The following is a 15956-nucleotide window of genomic DNA, read 5'->3' as shown; positions in this document are numbered from 1 at the left end:
ATCTGTTATATCATCAATCAGCTATGTGTTATTTATATATTATGAATTGAAGACAAAAAATGCATTGTTGTGGATACCTGACTTCATGATTTGGAAAAGTGCATCACACAAGAAATTTGTATTTCGCTGAGTATTTGAACTTGTGTTTGCCTTTAACAATAAAATCCACAAATATTTATACTGCTTGAAAAGTATTGAATCTACAGTAAATCAAGGAAAGTGCAAATTACACAGAACTTCAATTTAAGATTTAAAAGTGTTTGAATCTAGTTTTTGAAGCTCTTAATATTGAATATTTTTTTAAATCAATTCAAAATATTCTATTGTTTAAATATCAAACGTACATTTAAACAAAGATAATTCATAGATTATTCATTTTTGCAGTGAGTCAGGAGAGGCAGTCCCCCCCAAATTCTTGAAATATTGTATTAGGATATATAATAACTCTATGAACCCTTGCAAGTTCAAAAAGTGGAATATTTTTTAATTTCTTCTGTTATAATTCCATTGATTTATACTGTGCATAACTGAATACAATACATGAGTAAACAAAACATATGTTACTTTTTCTTAGCAACATAATTTAGTTAATAAATATATTATGCAAAACACTAATCCAATTTATCAATAACTAAGAAAGAAACCTAAATGTCAAAAGTCAAAATAAGTTCACTGCATATTAGCTGTGTGATACTATTTTTTATTTGAACTATTCCATTACCATATTTTCAGTACAAGAACTTTAAAGACTTCACAACTTCATTTTTTGAATACTGAAATTTTTATTTTCCAGCTTTTTTTGCTTTATAGGCAATATTAAACTTATCAGACTTATTTCTTTCAACAAAGTTTGAGTTGTTGAAAAATAAATAAATAAATACTGGTACTTTAACAGAATAATGAATTTTTGGAAATTTAACATTCAAAGTTAAAATAATATCAAAGTTGTAATAATTTACAAAATTTCATTATGACTAACTTGGACAACTATATATAGATTATTGTCAAATCAACAGTTTCATGGAAATTATGGATCTCTCAGACTGTTTTAACATCCCTCAGTTATCTTTCAAAGCAGTAACAATTTGAATCAAATGCAGCATTAATGTAAAATGTAAGTTTTATGAAATAGAAAAACTTACAAAGAGGTCCCAGATTCTGACCTCTCCATCAAGACATCCAGATGCTACAATTTGATTGGATGATGGATGGAATGCCAGACACCATGGTGTCCTTGGATGACCTTCAAGAACATGTGTACATTTTCCTGTAGCTGCATCTGTTATTCTTACACTATGGTCACCATGAGTTGATGCTATTTTTGTTCTGTAAAAACAAGAGTATATATAGCAGTGCTCTAGCTAGAAATCAAAAGGGGCAGGGTGCCAGTGGAGGGCAGGGCACTTTTTATGATAAGAAAAGGCACTGCTATTTTTTTTGTCTACGTTTCTGTGTGTATCACGAGTTAACGAATCTCTTTTTTTTTACTGTATATGTTGTTTTTTTTAAATAAAGATGCATTTTAACTATAGTCTTTATTTCATTGTTTGTGTAGTTATGAATTATATAGTACATCTTCATCAACATATTATGTGTTTATAGTTTAGCTTCACTCTACCCATTGTCGAAGAATTTTTTTTCTATCTTTATAAGAATTTCAGCTTTTTAAACGTATTATCTGTAACTACTTGTGTATTACTAATTTATCAATGTTTAGAACATGGATTGCTAAAAGTATAATTTTCAAACAGAAATTGCAATATATTTTTTTTAATATGTTCATAGACAGTTAATATCCTTAAGGTAACATTATTATGTAATTATATATTCAATTGGTTCTTTATTCCTTTTTTTGATACTAGATAATATTTTTAGAGCACAAATTTGTAATAAGCTAAAACAGGGGAAGTAACTCCAAAATTAATTTCCAACACGTTTGCGTTAATTAAAAACTGTGCTTGTCGCTAACAAGTTGAGATGGAAGGCATTTCTGTGAAGGCATAGTTTTATTTTGATGACTTAAATTCTATTCTAAAGTCATGAAAGTCTTCATTTATACACTCTTCCATTGTGACTTGGAAATCGAAAATGCCGACCCAAGCTAAACACACTCGCTGACACATTCATCAAATGTATGACAAAAAGATACATTGTCCTAATTAAATTACCTAGATATTAACACCTATGAAGTCTTTGTCATTGTAATTGATTATAATGACATGATTAACCTGGGGGCAATCACACAGGTGTCAGATATGTAATTAACTTGGAGATCAGAAATCGATGAAACAAAAGGCAATTTTACCAAAACGGCACAAGAGAATTTTGGAAAAAGACGTCAGGGCAGAAGGGCGCGGATGAAGGCACACAGGGCGCGGATGAAGGCACCCAGGGCGCGGCTGAGGGCACCCAGGGCGCGGCGCCCTTCTATTTTGGGCTAGCGAGACCACTGTATAGTAAAATAGTCTTATTATCTTCAATAATAGATAAAAAGGATAAAAGGAATGAACATAACAAAAGACCACAACAATACCTAACTTCTTAAAAAATAAAGATGTTCAAACTTAAACTTAGATACATTTCATTTGAGGTCAAATTAGGCTAAAAAAAAACATGTATTTTTCTTCTATGTGAAATTATAATAAATTTAAACCACTGGAAATCTGTAAACACTGCATCTTAAGGATGTCTGCTTGTCATGTTTTGGAATTTTTGTCAGATTTTCGGAATCCTCTAGTTTTATCCATTTGAATGCATTTTAAAAAAATCCACATGAACCCCCATTTTTCTTTTTATTAATCTTTTACATGTGTAATTATAAATCATTTGTAAAAGTCTTATAAAATTTTATTTATTTTTTAATAGTATTTGAGAACTTTAACTGCTCAATGATAAAGCTATGAAAAATCAAGAGAGAAAAAATTCCAATGGCTAATATCTCGAAAACAAGCACATTGACCCCAATATTTTGATTCCTCAATTTATTTCCTATCAATACATACTAGTTTTATGAAAAGTTATTTATTTTCAAACTGAGCAGCAAACATCCTTAACTGCATGTACCATATTTCATATGAGATGTACCCAATAAAATATTTTGTTGATAAACCTTGTGTAACTTTGATGAGAATTCATAGAATTACATCTATTTTCACTTAAACTTTTGTTTGTTTTAGACCTTGACTTATAAGATTTGTAGCAAACATCAGCGTTCTACCTTCATATTTTAAATTTGCAAGTTACAATGAAATTGAAATGAAATATAAATGTGTGTCTGCTAATTTTTCAAAAACCTTGATTGTCCTTTATAAATTAACTGTGATATCACATTTGATATATACAGGTACTTACCTATCACAACTGAAATCTACAAGAAATGTTGCCCTGCATCTTCTTGACAAGGAGCATGCCTACAAAAAAATTAATAAAATTTCTACTTTAATAAAAATATACAGGCTTCAAAAAAGATTTGCTTAGCAAGGAAGTTAAAATCCAACCCATGTAACAAAACACTCTTTGGCATACATTGTAAAAAATTCACACTGTTATGAACATATATGGTACTAAAAACTAAAGTCGAAGTTGATTTGTCCACAATAGCTCACAAAGGATAAGGAATGATATGGCCATTATCATACCTTATACTTTTTAAAATCTATAAGGCTACATTCATGCTAGCCTTTATTTTTGTCCATCTGATGAGTTAAGCCTTTTTCAACTTATTTTTATAGTTCGTTCTTATGTTGTACTGTTATACCACTGTCCCAGGTTAGGGGGAGGGTTGGGATCCCGCTAACATGTTTAACCCCGCCACATTATTTATGTATGTGCCTGTCCTAAGTCAGGAGCCTATAATTCAGTGGTTGTTGTTTGTTTATGTGTAACATATTTGTTTTTCGTTCATTTTTTTTTTACATAAATAAGGCTGTTAGTTTTCTCTTTTGAATTGTTTTACATTGTCTTATCAGGGACTTTTATAGCTGACTATGCTGTATGGGCTTTGCTCATTGTTGAAGGCCATATGGTGACCTATAGTTGTTAATATCTGTGTCATTTTGGTCTTTTGTGGATAGTTGTCTCATTGGCAATCATACCACATCTTCTTTTTTTATAGATATAATCCATTAAATTTGCATTATGGCTTCAAATTCATTGCATTTAATGCTTACTGCAAAAATTATCAAAATAGACCCATTTTAGATTTTGATTTCAGTATCTAGACATAAGCTAAGGCCTTACCAAACCTTAAACGATCTTTACCTAAAATAGGTCTCATTCTTGTGGATAAGATATCTTTTCAGGTAGGGCCTTTGAATACAGGATTATACATTTTTCTAATTTGTTCAAAACCTATGTGGTGCTGTGTAATTGTTGTGTACTCCACTTCTATTTTTATTCATATTAGAAAATGTTTGTATTTTTAGAAGGAAACCTTTAATTTTATACATCGCTATACACACATTTTCATCAAAATAAAGAATATACATGTATTCATCTACATGTATATAAAACAAACAAATTGTGTGCTTGTCTTACCTTTTTTATTACAGGTTTACTGCCTATTTCATCAAAATAATCCTGAACTTCATCTTTTGTATTCCATCTCTTACCTTATTTATTACAGGTTTACTAACTATTTCATCAAAGTAATCCTGAACTTTATCTTTTGTATTCCATCTCTTACCTTATTTATTACAGGTTTACTGCCTATTTCATCAAAGTAATCCTGAACTTTATCTTTTGTATTCCATCTCTTACCTTATTTATTACAGGTTTACTGCCTATTTCATCAAAGTAATCCTGAACTTTATCAATTGTATTCCATCTCTTACCTTATTTATTACAGGTTTACTGCCTATTTCATCAAAGTAATCCTGAACTTTATCTTTTGTATTCCATCTCTTGTTATTTGATCCTATTTCTCTTTTGCTTAGATAGCTAGCAATATTAGACATTTTCCACTTTTCTTTTTAAGATTCCATTGTGGTGTGAACCATTTGCTTCTATAAAAGAAAAATCTATTATCATAAATATTCTTTTTTCATTTATGTGTTGATAAATTTCACAATACCATGCAGTATTAGATGCAATAGCCCTGAATACCAAAGCTCTAAAACAACCTGGGGAGAAGACTGCATGATGCACACATGATGGCTGCATGGAAAAAGATTGCAATAGTTATTATGTGTTTAAAAAGGTGTAAGGTTGGCTTTATGTATTCCATAGAAGTCAGCTGCCACTAAGCACTGGAATTATTATTTTTTAAATCCACATATTCAATGATACATTTGTACTTGATGGTACAATATATAATAGAGTTATTTCAACTATATCCCCATACCCTCCAAATAAATCTTGGGACTAAAAACTCTCCATTGGAAGATATGTCAACTATTTATAACATGGGTAACAATATGTGCCCCCACCTTTTAGAGGTGGATGCATTAAAATAGTTAAAATATATTTACTGGTATATATACTATTTACCTTTCTTTTCATTGCAAGGCTTTTCTCCTTATATAAATTCCAAAATTACCAACAACGTTCATTTCCTCAATTTACATGGCTCATTAACCACAGTTAATACACATTTTGTTACATAAATAACAGTTATGCAACACTTAGTAATCGAACCAAATCTTGTCAATAAATCCCCTTAAACTTTCAAAACAAATGATACCTTTTCAAATAAAAGTCTATTTCTTCTGAGGATTATAATCATACATGTACAAATAAATAAATAAAATTTCCAGTAACAAATCTGGTATTATGAGAACATGTATTAGATAATTATAAAACCAATGTATGGACATAATGAAGATCAATGAGATAACATGTAATACAACATTTATTTTGACCGTTGTGACATCGTGACACGGTCATCTATACCCTCCAGCCACAAAATCACAATCAATACATAGTGAATGTAAGAAATGAAACTATCAGTAGTCTGACAATATAGTTAATCATTTGCAGGTGAACAACTGATGTAAAATAAATATATCCACTCTCTTAATATGTAGCTTACATTTTTAAATTCCACCCAAACAATATAGAATTTTGGGGTAATAACAATGTGATATATATGCCTTAAAGAAGTTATTTCATATACAAATGATATAGTAGCAAATCATGCAAATATCACAAATATTTCTTCATAATTTTTTTATTATTTTGTCATGATTTAAAATTTTAAATCCATGGATTTAATCAAATTCATAGGCCCGCTGTGAACCTACTCCTTTACTTGTACAAATTTAGGCAACAAGTCATGGACAGTATTCCCCTATAGGGTTGATGTGGTATAAACTAGATGGAAGTTGCATTAATCTAGACCCTAGTCCTAAAACAATTCTCTATGACAATACATTATGGTCTTTAACATGCTAATTTCAGTTCCAATCCATTTTCAATTTTGCAATTATACATGTATAATCAATTTTGATTGTTCTACAATTTACTCCGCACATGCTCAATTGAAGGTTGAATATATCATTTCATTTAACAAATTAACAGGGTTAAAAAAAATTAGAATCTAAGTTACAAATTTCTTGTTAAAGCTTATCAGAATCTTACTTTGTGATGACATTCACTGATTTTAAAACCAAATATGTATACAGTGATACACTAAGGATAATGTCACCAAATTGCTAGACATTTTGGAGGACAAATATTTTAATACAGAGTTTAGAGGATTGATATTTCAACAACAAAAAAAATCATCATTCCAATGTAAAAATGTATATATCTTACTTATTTTTTGTACTCATAAAAAAACAGAATTCATTTATACAAAACCTTTTTGAAGACATAAAACTAGAGGCTCTAAAGAGCCTGTGTCGCTCACCTTGGTCTATGTGAATATTAAACAAAGGAAGCAGATGGATTCATGACAAAATTGCGTTTTGGTGATGGTGATGTGTTTGTACATCTTACTTTACTAAACAGTCTTGCTGCTTACAATTATCTCTATCTATAATAAACTTGGCCCAGTAGTTTCAGCCATATTTATTTGGAATAAGTAATATTTATAAAAAAAATATGAATTCTTGTCGCTTAAATAATTCTTCTTGTCGCTTATTAGTGAGACCGAAAAATATGAAGATGTTTCAATTATGATACATGTACATGACATGTAGAATTCATAGGGCCATTTTTCTCTTTCACAGATAAAATAAGGCTTCATAAAAAGGGAAATATTTAATTGGGATCTCCTGTAGTTGGTGATCGCAATACTGGTATACCAGTATTGTCCACAATACTGGTATACAAATTTTGTACCAGTATTGTAACTTTTTTTTTTAAAAACAACAATACTGGTACATAACTGATATACCAGTATTGTAGTTGTATTGTTGATTATATTTTAAGATCTATAATGAAAAATGAATTTTAAACAAAATTAAATATTGAAGATCAAAGTGAGATTAAATGAAGCCAAGCAGATTATAGGGGATAATTGTGAAATCAATTAACAACCAGTTAAAAATAATTACTATACTTATACAAAAAGATTCTTGTAATTATCTCATATTATTCAAACAATTGTTAATTATGTAAAATAATTGCTAATAATTTTATCATATTTCTATTTTTAAATTTATTAAATTCACTTTAGATAAAATAAAAATTTTATTATCTGAGTTATTAATAAATTCAAGCCAATTATTACATTCTAACAAATGGAAGTTTTTAACAACCTTGACTGGCCATACAGCCCTTGCATGGTCGGTATTACATTCTGACACTGTAAATTTAGCATACATTGTACAAATGTTGTATATACATGATATACTAAGTAAGATCATATGCATTTGTTGGTCTTTATTTTCTCATCTTTCACAATAAAAGATATCAATATCCCTTAAACATAAAAAGTTGCATAATAAAGGAACCTGACTATAATCAAATTAACTAGTTTGTCTATATGATTGTTAAGGGTAGTTTAAGTACCGTAGTCACTTCAGAACCATATATATGGACAATACAATTTGTAACAGATATATCTTCTGGTACAAATACTTATACATTTTTGTGAGACAAGCACTCCGACAGTAAGAGAGCTGTACAGGTGCTATCTGAAAAAACTTTTAATCTAGTAAGCGTAAAAGAAAGTCCACAGAGACTGAATACCTAAATATCAATATAGGAAGTGTGGAGGGAGGATTTGCAGAAATACCATCTTAATAAGATATAGACACTAAAATATACTATGAGACTTAGGCCAGAATTTTTTAATTTGTTGGTTTACGGATCCGCCGATCCGATTTTGCCGATTTCCAGAATAAAAATAAAATTCACTTTTCATGCTTTTTTATTCCCGCCGACCGTAACAAATGCATTATCCCTAAAAAATAATTAAAATACTCGTTTTTTTTTTTTATGAAATGAAATGCATTAATCACTATCAAAATTGATAACACTTTCTGTAGTGAAAAAAATAAAGTCTTCCAGTTTACGTTTCTAAAAATAGACAAATCAATTATAACTAACTGACCTTGAAATGTGGTTTGCGCAAATAATTTTGCGAAACGAAACCTGTGTTTAAAACCAATTACAAAATCAATTTGTTTACTGTACTTGTCATCAGTCCGTAAGATGCATCATCTGATAGAAATAGACTTGTCCAAATGTGGACAGGTAGAAGACGTCAAGTTAGTTAAAGTACTAAATATTAACAAATCATTTGAAATTTTCTCGCTTCATAGATCATAAAAAAATATCGTCCATTTGGCCAAAAAAACGGGAATGCATGACAACAGATTAATCCGATATTCTCGTTTTTCCAGTGGACGAGTCCATTACGTTTGTTGACATGTGTGTTGAAACTTATTTTCGCACGACGTTTTTACATTTTTTCTTCTTTATCAGTTTTCGTGCTTGAATATCGTAATTCACCAAGCCCACCAAGTTATCGGGAATTGATTAAGAGCTACGCGAATCTGTTTTTCATGTCTGTGAAATGACGATATCCGTGCAGTCCCCGTCCACTTTTTGTGTACGGAAAATTATTAGAAAGTCATGCGATGTTTATGACAGCTGATTTCATCGAACTAAAATCTAAGAAATGATGACAAAATAGCATATTTTTTTCTTTTTTTTTTGCCGACTGACCGACCCGACTTTTTCATTGGTAAAATCCGTAAACCAACAAATTAAAAAAACCTGGCCTTAGAAAGAGAGAGCCGAAAGAAAACATAGAAGAAAGTAAAGAGTTTGTTAAAATGCTGAGACAGTACGGTTCCCTTAACATGCTTAAGCAATTTTAAGAAAAAAACATCAGAAAATTCAAAACTTTTTTTTATGACAAACGCAGTGTACCATCAATGGCATCATCAGTTAAACATACAATCATTCCTTATAAAATTGTCATGTCATATGTTAATTTCATTATGCATATATGTGACACCTTTGATAAAAGATTAATTACCTATATGTATTGTTTATTTAAGAAAAACACAATACTGGTACAATACTGGAATACAATACACCTTATCGCTAAACCCGGCTGACCCGGCCGCTTGAACTTTTGACGCATACACAGTCTTCACGCTGAGTGGCAGCCCAGGCTAGTAAAATTGCTCTTGGGCCTGTAAAAATCATATCTACAGGCCAACAAAGTCTAACTAAAAATTTTCAAAAATTGAGCTCCGGGCCTGTAGGTTTAAAAGTTCGTCGTGAAGACTGATACAACAATCACTTTTCCATTGTGGCGTCAGATATTTTGTTTTATGACGTCAAAATTTGACGGGAACCTGTGTGATATCCAGTAATGGCGGACAAATAGCGATAAGGTGTATACTGGTACAAACTTTTATTAAAATAGATATAGGAAGATGTGGTGTGAGTGCCAATGAGACAACTCTCCATACAAATAACAATTTAAAAAGTAAACCATTATAGGTTAAAGTACGGCCTTCAACACGGAGCCTTGGCTCACACCGAACAACAAGCTATAAAGGGCCCCAAAATTACTAGTGTAAAACCATTCAAACGGGAAAACCAACGGTCTAATCTATATAAACAAAACGAGAAACGAGAAACAGTATACCAGTATTGCGATCACCAACTACAGGAGATCTGATTTGTTTAAAATCTTAGGTGTAATAGTGTTCTTGGTAAAGTGTTTATGTAACCTGCACTCAAGCTGGCAGCAGATTTGAATCACTCAGTCATAACATATGATTTTAGAGTGAAAAAGATTGTATTTTCAAATAAGACGAGCTTCTAATCAAAACTTAAACTTATGAAATCTAAGAGGTTATAACTGGTTGTCAAAAGATAACTTACAATTAAGCAATATATCCCAGTAAAATGCGAAAGAACCCTAAATCATTCAATGAACTTTTCACCCCACCAAACAGGAAATGTTGATTTGGAAATGAAGAAAAGATAGATTTTTGTTTTTCAAAATGCTTGCTTTAAAAGTTATTGACAACAATATATCATTAAAGTCTTTTGGGTTCAGATCGAATAATTGATAATGAAGCATCATACTATTTATTTGATTTAAGACAGATAATCTCGAATTCATTGAACGTAACACCATCACAATAAAATCTGTCTTTTATGATGAATGTTTTGTAAATAACCACATGTGTTGTGAAAAATCCATGTGTTTTCTGATTATGGTATTTATAGGAAACTAAGTTGTAATAAAGGTATATAATCAATCATATAAAGTAAATCTGTTCTTGCAGTATCTACCTTTTACGTGAAAGAGTTTTAAAAAAATGTAAAAAATACACTTTGGAAGATTTTTTTTTTTAATTTACTACATGTACTAGCTGCGGAACCGTAGCTCTTAGGTCCTTATGCTATTTTGTGACTATTTGGGTCTATGGTCCGCAAATAGTAAAAAAATAGCATAAGGAAATAAGAGCTACGGTTCCGCAGCTATACATGTACATGCATGTGGGTTTGTGGTGGTTAAGAACGATGGCTACAGTGCTGAAGGTCCCGAGTTCGATTCTAACTCGAGATTTTGAATTTTTAGTACATCAGTAGGGTGATTTTCACCCTCCCACACACATATCTGGCATCCAGACCTGAGTTTAAACTAGATTGGATACTTCGGGGGCCTTGGTAGGTGAAAAGCTCATTAGAGCTTATGTTTGTATTGTTTGTCAATATGCCGAATCCAAATAAAGTTTTACTTACTTACTTAAAGTTGTTCCCAGCTTGACCTGGAGATAGATCTTCTGAAATCTTTTTGGGTTGTCTGTTCCCGCCGAGAAGCCTGGTGGTTCCCTCCGAGTATTTCAGCTTCCTCCACCATAATAACAGACTTCCCGGTGTCCTACATGCTCCCTTGGGTGGGGATTTTTTTGGTGGGGGGATAATATTGTAAAGGACACATCTCTATAATCCTTAGGGAGTGGACATGGATCCTCTGTACCCTTGCAGTCAATCAAGGCGTGCATCGAAGCTGGTGGAATCTCGAAGTACATACATACATACTGGGACTAGTCCTAGCTGCGAAAACGTAGCTCTATTGTCCTTTGAATTTTTTTTGGCCAAAAATCATCAAAGGGACCTTAAGATCTACGTTTTCGCTGCTAGGACTTGTCCAAGATATTTATCAATTCAATATTTTATTGGAAAGAGCACCATAGAGGCGTGATCCAAATACAGACAATTATAATATTAAAACAACATATAAATGAAATAAAGATGCATGTAACAACAAGTTATAAGACAATTCTATGTATGTCATTACATTATAAACTTATATTGATACCATAAACTTAAACATCAGTAAATGGTGTGGTTTAAATTTTTGTATTAGGTGGTTCAGGGGCTGTTACCTGCTATTGATCAAGACGACTTTTTAACTGTTTAAAATCAGTCAGTTATCACTGAAAAAATTTGAAAATTTGAAAATTATAAATCATACCTTTACTTTTATACCTTTATCTATGGGTCATTGAATAAGCTAGCTGCGAAAACGTAGCTCTTAAGGAGGCTCGAGGGTATAAAAATTTCAGAAAAAAATTAAACTTTTGTTTTTCATTACAAATTTTATTTATTACCTTTTGTAGTTGTTATTTTATCATATGGTACAAAAATCATTCAAAACAATTAATTAGTGTTGGCCCAAGATGACTTTTAAAATGTATACATACATCATTGGAAAAGTTCCAAATTATCTCCCTTTGGTGGAAAAATGCCATTTTTTGGCTTTAAAACTGAAATATCTTTTTTAACTCATCGGTGACCTATATTTTTTAATATAATTTCCATATAAGCTGTACTTAAACTAAATTATTGTAAAATTTGAGCGAGTTCTGTAATAAATTTCCTTTTTTTATTTCGATATTAACTTTATTTCTCCTATTACTTCAACAGAAAAAAAACACCTTTACAAAAATGTATGCTTCTTTCGAAGGCAGATTGTGAACAAAAATGAACGGTGACCCCACTTTTTTATTTAATTTTTCTATTAACTATAAGATAAAGTTCATTTATAGAAAAATATAGAGAAATCCTATATAAATGATTTAGACCCGCGAACCCCCTTAAAGTCCTTTTGATGATTTTGATATTTGCGAACCATAGACGGCTTCTACTGACCCCTCATCTTGGAATATTGTAATGCAATTTATTGTCTCATAGCAATATATTTATATAAATTAGACTTATTAAAAAAACCTTAACACAAACATATCAATTTATACTGGTTCCAATTTTCGCCATTTAATGCAGACTTAATTTTTTATATTTAAAATTATTCAAAGTATTTGCTATCACAGTTAACTCTGACAGGTTATTCCACTGATCCACAATCGAAAAACAAGTGAGAAACAATACTAGGTGCTTTGATATTCCCACCAGTAAAACACCACAACATTCAAACTCATTATTTGTGTCCACTATTATTAACTAGAACCATCTGTAGGTCACTAATTGTGCGCGCAACAGGCTTACAGAGCTAAAAATCTGCTCTCATGAAACGTCAGTAAATCGACAGCCCCTTCACCCTGTTGTATAAAAGCCAGAATTGTTAACTACAATGTACCTATATAGATACAGATAGTTTTAAACCCTACCAAGCTTAAGGATTGTGCAAATCATTAACCCTACCTAGTCCAAATGATTATGACGTCTTCTGTGGCGCCTTCCTACGATCATGAATATTTCCCCTTAAGCCTTTCATAATTTACTATTATTTAGTTTCAAGAGGTCATATTTATTTGAACTAAAACGTGATTTGTATAGTAAGACTAAACCCAGCATTGTAACGAACAACGGTTGGCAATTCTAGGAATTTAGGTGCATGGCATTAAAATGTACACTATCTTATCATGGTGATGTTAAAAAATTGACGAATCATGTTCAATTCTGGACTTTCCATAAATAACTTTAATGGATAATTATGATAATTATTTCAGACTTAATACAAATCTCAATAAGAATATTACAAATCATGAATTCTAACAAATTTGATGCTAATGGTAGCGGATAATGACCAATTAACGCGTGCCTGGTGGTAAAGGGCATTCCTACTCTCATGATGCATGTGATGGATTCATAAATTATCAGACTAATGGTAGCTTTAATCTGGTCTACTTGTGAGAACCATGAATTATAACCTCTTTTTAGAGGTTGAGAGTAGAGTATAAGGTAGGCACTGTCTGCATGACCCTGCATGTGGGGAAGTGTAGCCAAATTTGCCTTCTTAGAACATGAGTACTGCATCCTGTTTTATGATTTAATGTCAACAGATGGGGAATAAAACGTCAATTAAATACTGAAATTGTCATAATTAGTGAATAAATTTATTACTTAATGATAAAGACATATATTATAAAATCACAATTAACATATTGCTAATTAACACATTGTTTGAAATTTGCAGGAAAAATGCCAAGCGAAGAACCACCATACAAAAAGAAGAAGGTGAATAGTCAACACAGCCATAGTCATGCATGTATGTTGGATTAGTTTTATTGGACAGAAAATTCAATTCAAATTGTGCACATAAGCATTGATAAGTGCCATGTCATATTTTTATTTATTTTCACCATATTTGAAAGAGATTTTGTTATCATTATTATCAATTTACAACAGTTCGATCAATTCATTAATCTTTGTGTTCAAAACTGTAAACATGTCTGAGCTTAATCTTGTGCTTTTTTCCTTTGATGGAGTGTTGTCTCGTCGGCAATCATTCATAAACCAAATCTCCTTTACCCTTGTAATGATGTAAACAGGATATTTTTAAGATGAGAATCAATACAAAATCTATTCTACATTTATAATATACATATACCTACCATTTTTCCCTTTTATTAGGTCTTATCTTCCCAGAAGAATATTGAAACGTTTGTAATAAAATTTGTATTACATTTCTACTACATATACTTGAGGAAATGTTTTGATATTTTATGAGATTCAGAATGAAGCTCTTTCTTATAATTTAAAATCTTTTTGAATGACTGACTTGCAAGTATACAAAGCAAGTATACAAACAATTCATTTAAAAGGTAGCAATAATATCATGAATTAAGTAAATTTTCCATTAGGCCTTCAACCAAATCTAAATCATTATCAGTATGCATCACACAAATCTACAGTTTGTGAAATGATATGTTTCAATGATATTCTAATGCACAGTTAAGATTGATAGAGATTCTCACCTATATGACTTTGGGCAATTAGGAGGTGTAAATAAAAAAAATCTTTTAATAAGATTTATTCAAGTATGATTTTTTTTCAGCACAAAATGGATTTGTTAATAATTATAAACTGCAACAAGAAAGACGAAGGCTTCCAATTTTCCCTGCCAAACACAAACTTACACAACAAATCAGAAGCCTGGACACTGCCATTGTTATTGGAGAAACAGGAAGTGGAAAAACCACCCAGATTCCCCAGGTATCAGATACCGATACAGAAAAAATAAAATCTAATTAATTGATAAACATTTGTTCATGTTAACTTTTTAAGATTTTCACAACACCATCTCACAAAAAGTATGCTATGTTAAATTTAAAAAAAAATGGGAAATTTTTGTTATTGATGATATGTTTTGCATAATGAATAATGCTCAATCGAATTCGGGTAGGATTTTCTGAAAATTGCAATAATAAATTTAGCATTTTGTCTTTTGAGAAATGCTGTCATTGATAAATTCATTGACCAAAATATTTCTAGTTCACTTAATCATGTTAATTCTATATTCAGATATAAAGTGGAAACCTTATGAAATATATCTTTTCTCATATTTTTTTGTAGATAAAATTTCAAATACCATGGGTTCATTGATATCTATAGGATACCAAGGTGCATGGATTGAATGGGCATAGGCAATTCATTATACTAAATTTTCAATAAGATACACATTTTAAAAAGACTAGTATACATTCTTTGGCAAAACCACAAAATCCAATATCAAGAAAATACAACAACTCTTTAACCATCAAAAATCTTCACCGCAAACATAAACGAATCTAAAATACATTAAAAATTTTAAATTCATTTGAATATAATATTATTGTTTTTATTATACAGTTTTTGCATGAAGCAGGAGTCCATAGAGGATCAATTATAGCAGTGACTCAGGTAAAAAAATATTTCATAAATCAATTATGTGATTTTCTCTGACTCTATATCTGTAATATCAACCAAATTGTACCCCATGTGGCCAAGATGTATTTGAAATAGAAAATTATTTAGCAATAGGGTAACTGGTTTTCACTATGATGCTGCATTTACACGTAATTCAAATTCGATTCGCATTAACTAATTCGAATTAGTTTAAATTGCATTTGAAACATTTTACATCCAAACGTAAATTATTATACGAATTGCATTGCACATCAAATTTGCTTTACTGTCCTAACGATGTAACCTTTAATTCGTATTGAAAAACTACATTTCTAATACGAATTGGATTATGCGAATTAGCCAATTCGAATCAATTGAATTTAAAAGGAAGTGTGTGTGTGAAGGTG

General features: G+C 30.8%; 2 protein-coding genes across 3 annotated transcripts in view; one reads left to right on the top strand and one right to left on the bottom strand.

Annotated features, from left to right (window-relative positions):
* The window catches only part of LOC139491278 (activating molecule in BECN1-regulated autophagy protein 1A-like), a 28936-nt gene extending 18553 nt beyond the window's left edge, over positions 1 to 10383 (bottom strand). The window contains exons 1-4 of the mRNA XM_071278830.1: positions 10291 to 10383; positions 4833 to 5003; positions 3352 to 3410; positions 1143 to 1326 (exon numbers count right to left, since the gene is read on the bottom strand). Of these exons, the coding sequence (XP_071134931.1) occupies positions 1143 to 1326; positions 3352 to 3410; positions 4833 to 4955 (366 nt within the window). The 5' untranslated portion in view covers positions 4956 to 5003; positions 10291 to 10383. The remainder of the gene's footprint in view (positions 1 to 1142; positions 1327 to 3351; positions 3411 to 4832; positions 5004 to 10290) is intronic.
* A 167-nt stretch (positions 10384 to 10550) lies between these two features.
* The window catches only part of LOC139491276 (ATP-dependent RNA helicase DHX33-like), a 29513-nt gene continuing 24107 nt past the window's right edge, over positions 10551 to 15956 (top strand). Inside the window, exons 1-4 of one of the 2 annotated variants that reach the window (XR_011656505.1) lie at positions 10551 to 10661; positions 13859 to 13930; positions 14720 to 14877; positions 15514 to 15564. Coding sequence is in view for 1 of the 2 variants with exons in the window: in XM_071278829.1 (XP_071134930.1) it covers positions 13864 to 13930; positions 14720 to 14877; positions 15514 to 15564 (276 nt within the window). In the remaining variant the exon portion in view is untranslated. The remainder of the gene's footprint in view (positions 10662 to 13858; positions 13931 to 14719; positions 14878 to 15513; positions 15565 to 15956) is intronic. The other variant, XM_071278829.1, reaches the window with a different exon arrangement.

The sequence above is a fragment of the Mytilus edulis genome, chromosome 10, assembly GCF_963676685.1.
Source record: "Mytilus edulis chromosome 10, xbMytEdul2.2, whole genome shotgun sequence".
Taxonomy (NCBI): domain Eukaryota; kingdom Metazoa; phylum Mollusca; class Bivalvia; order Mytilida; family Mytilidae; genus Mytilus; species Mytilus edulis.
Note: the sequence above shows the minus strand (reverse complement) of the source record. Positions and strands in the feature narration are given on the sequence as shown.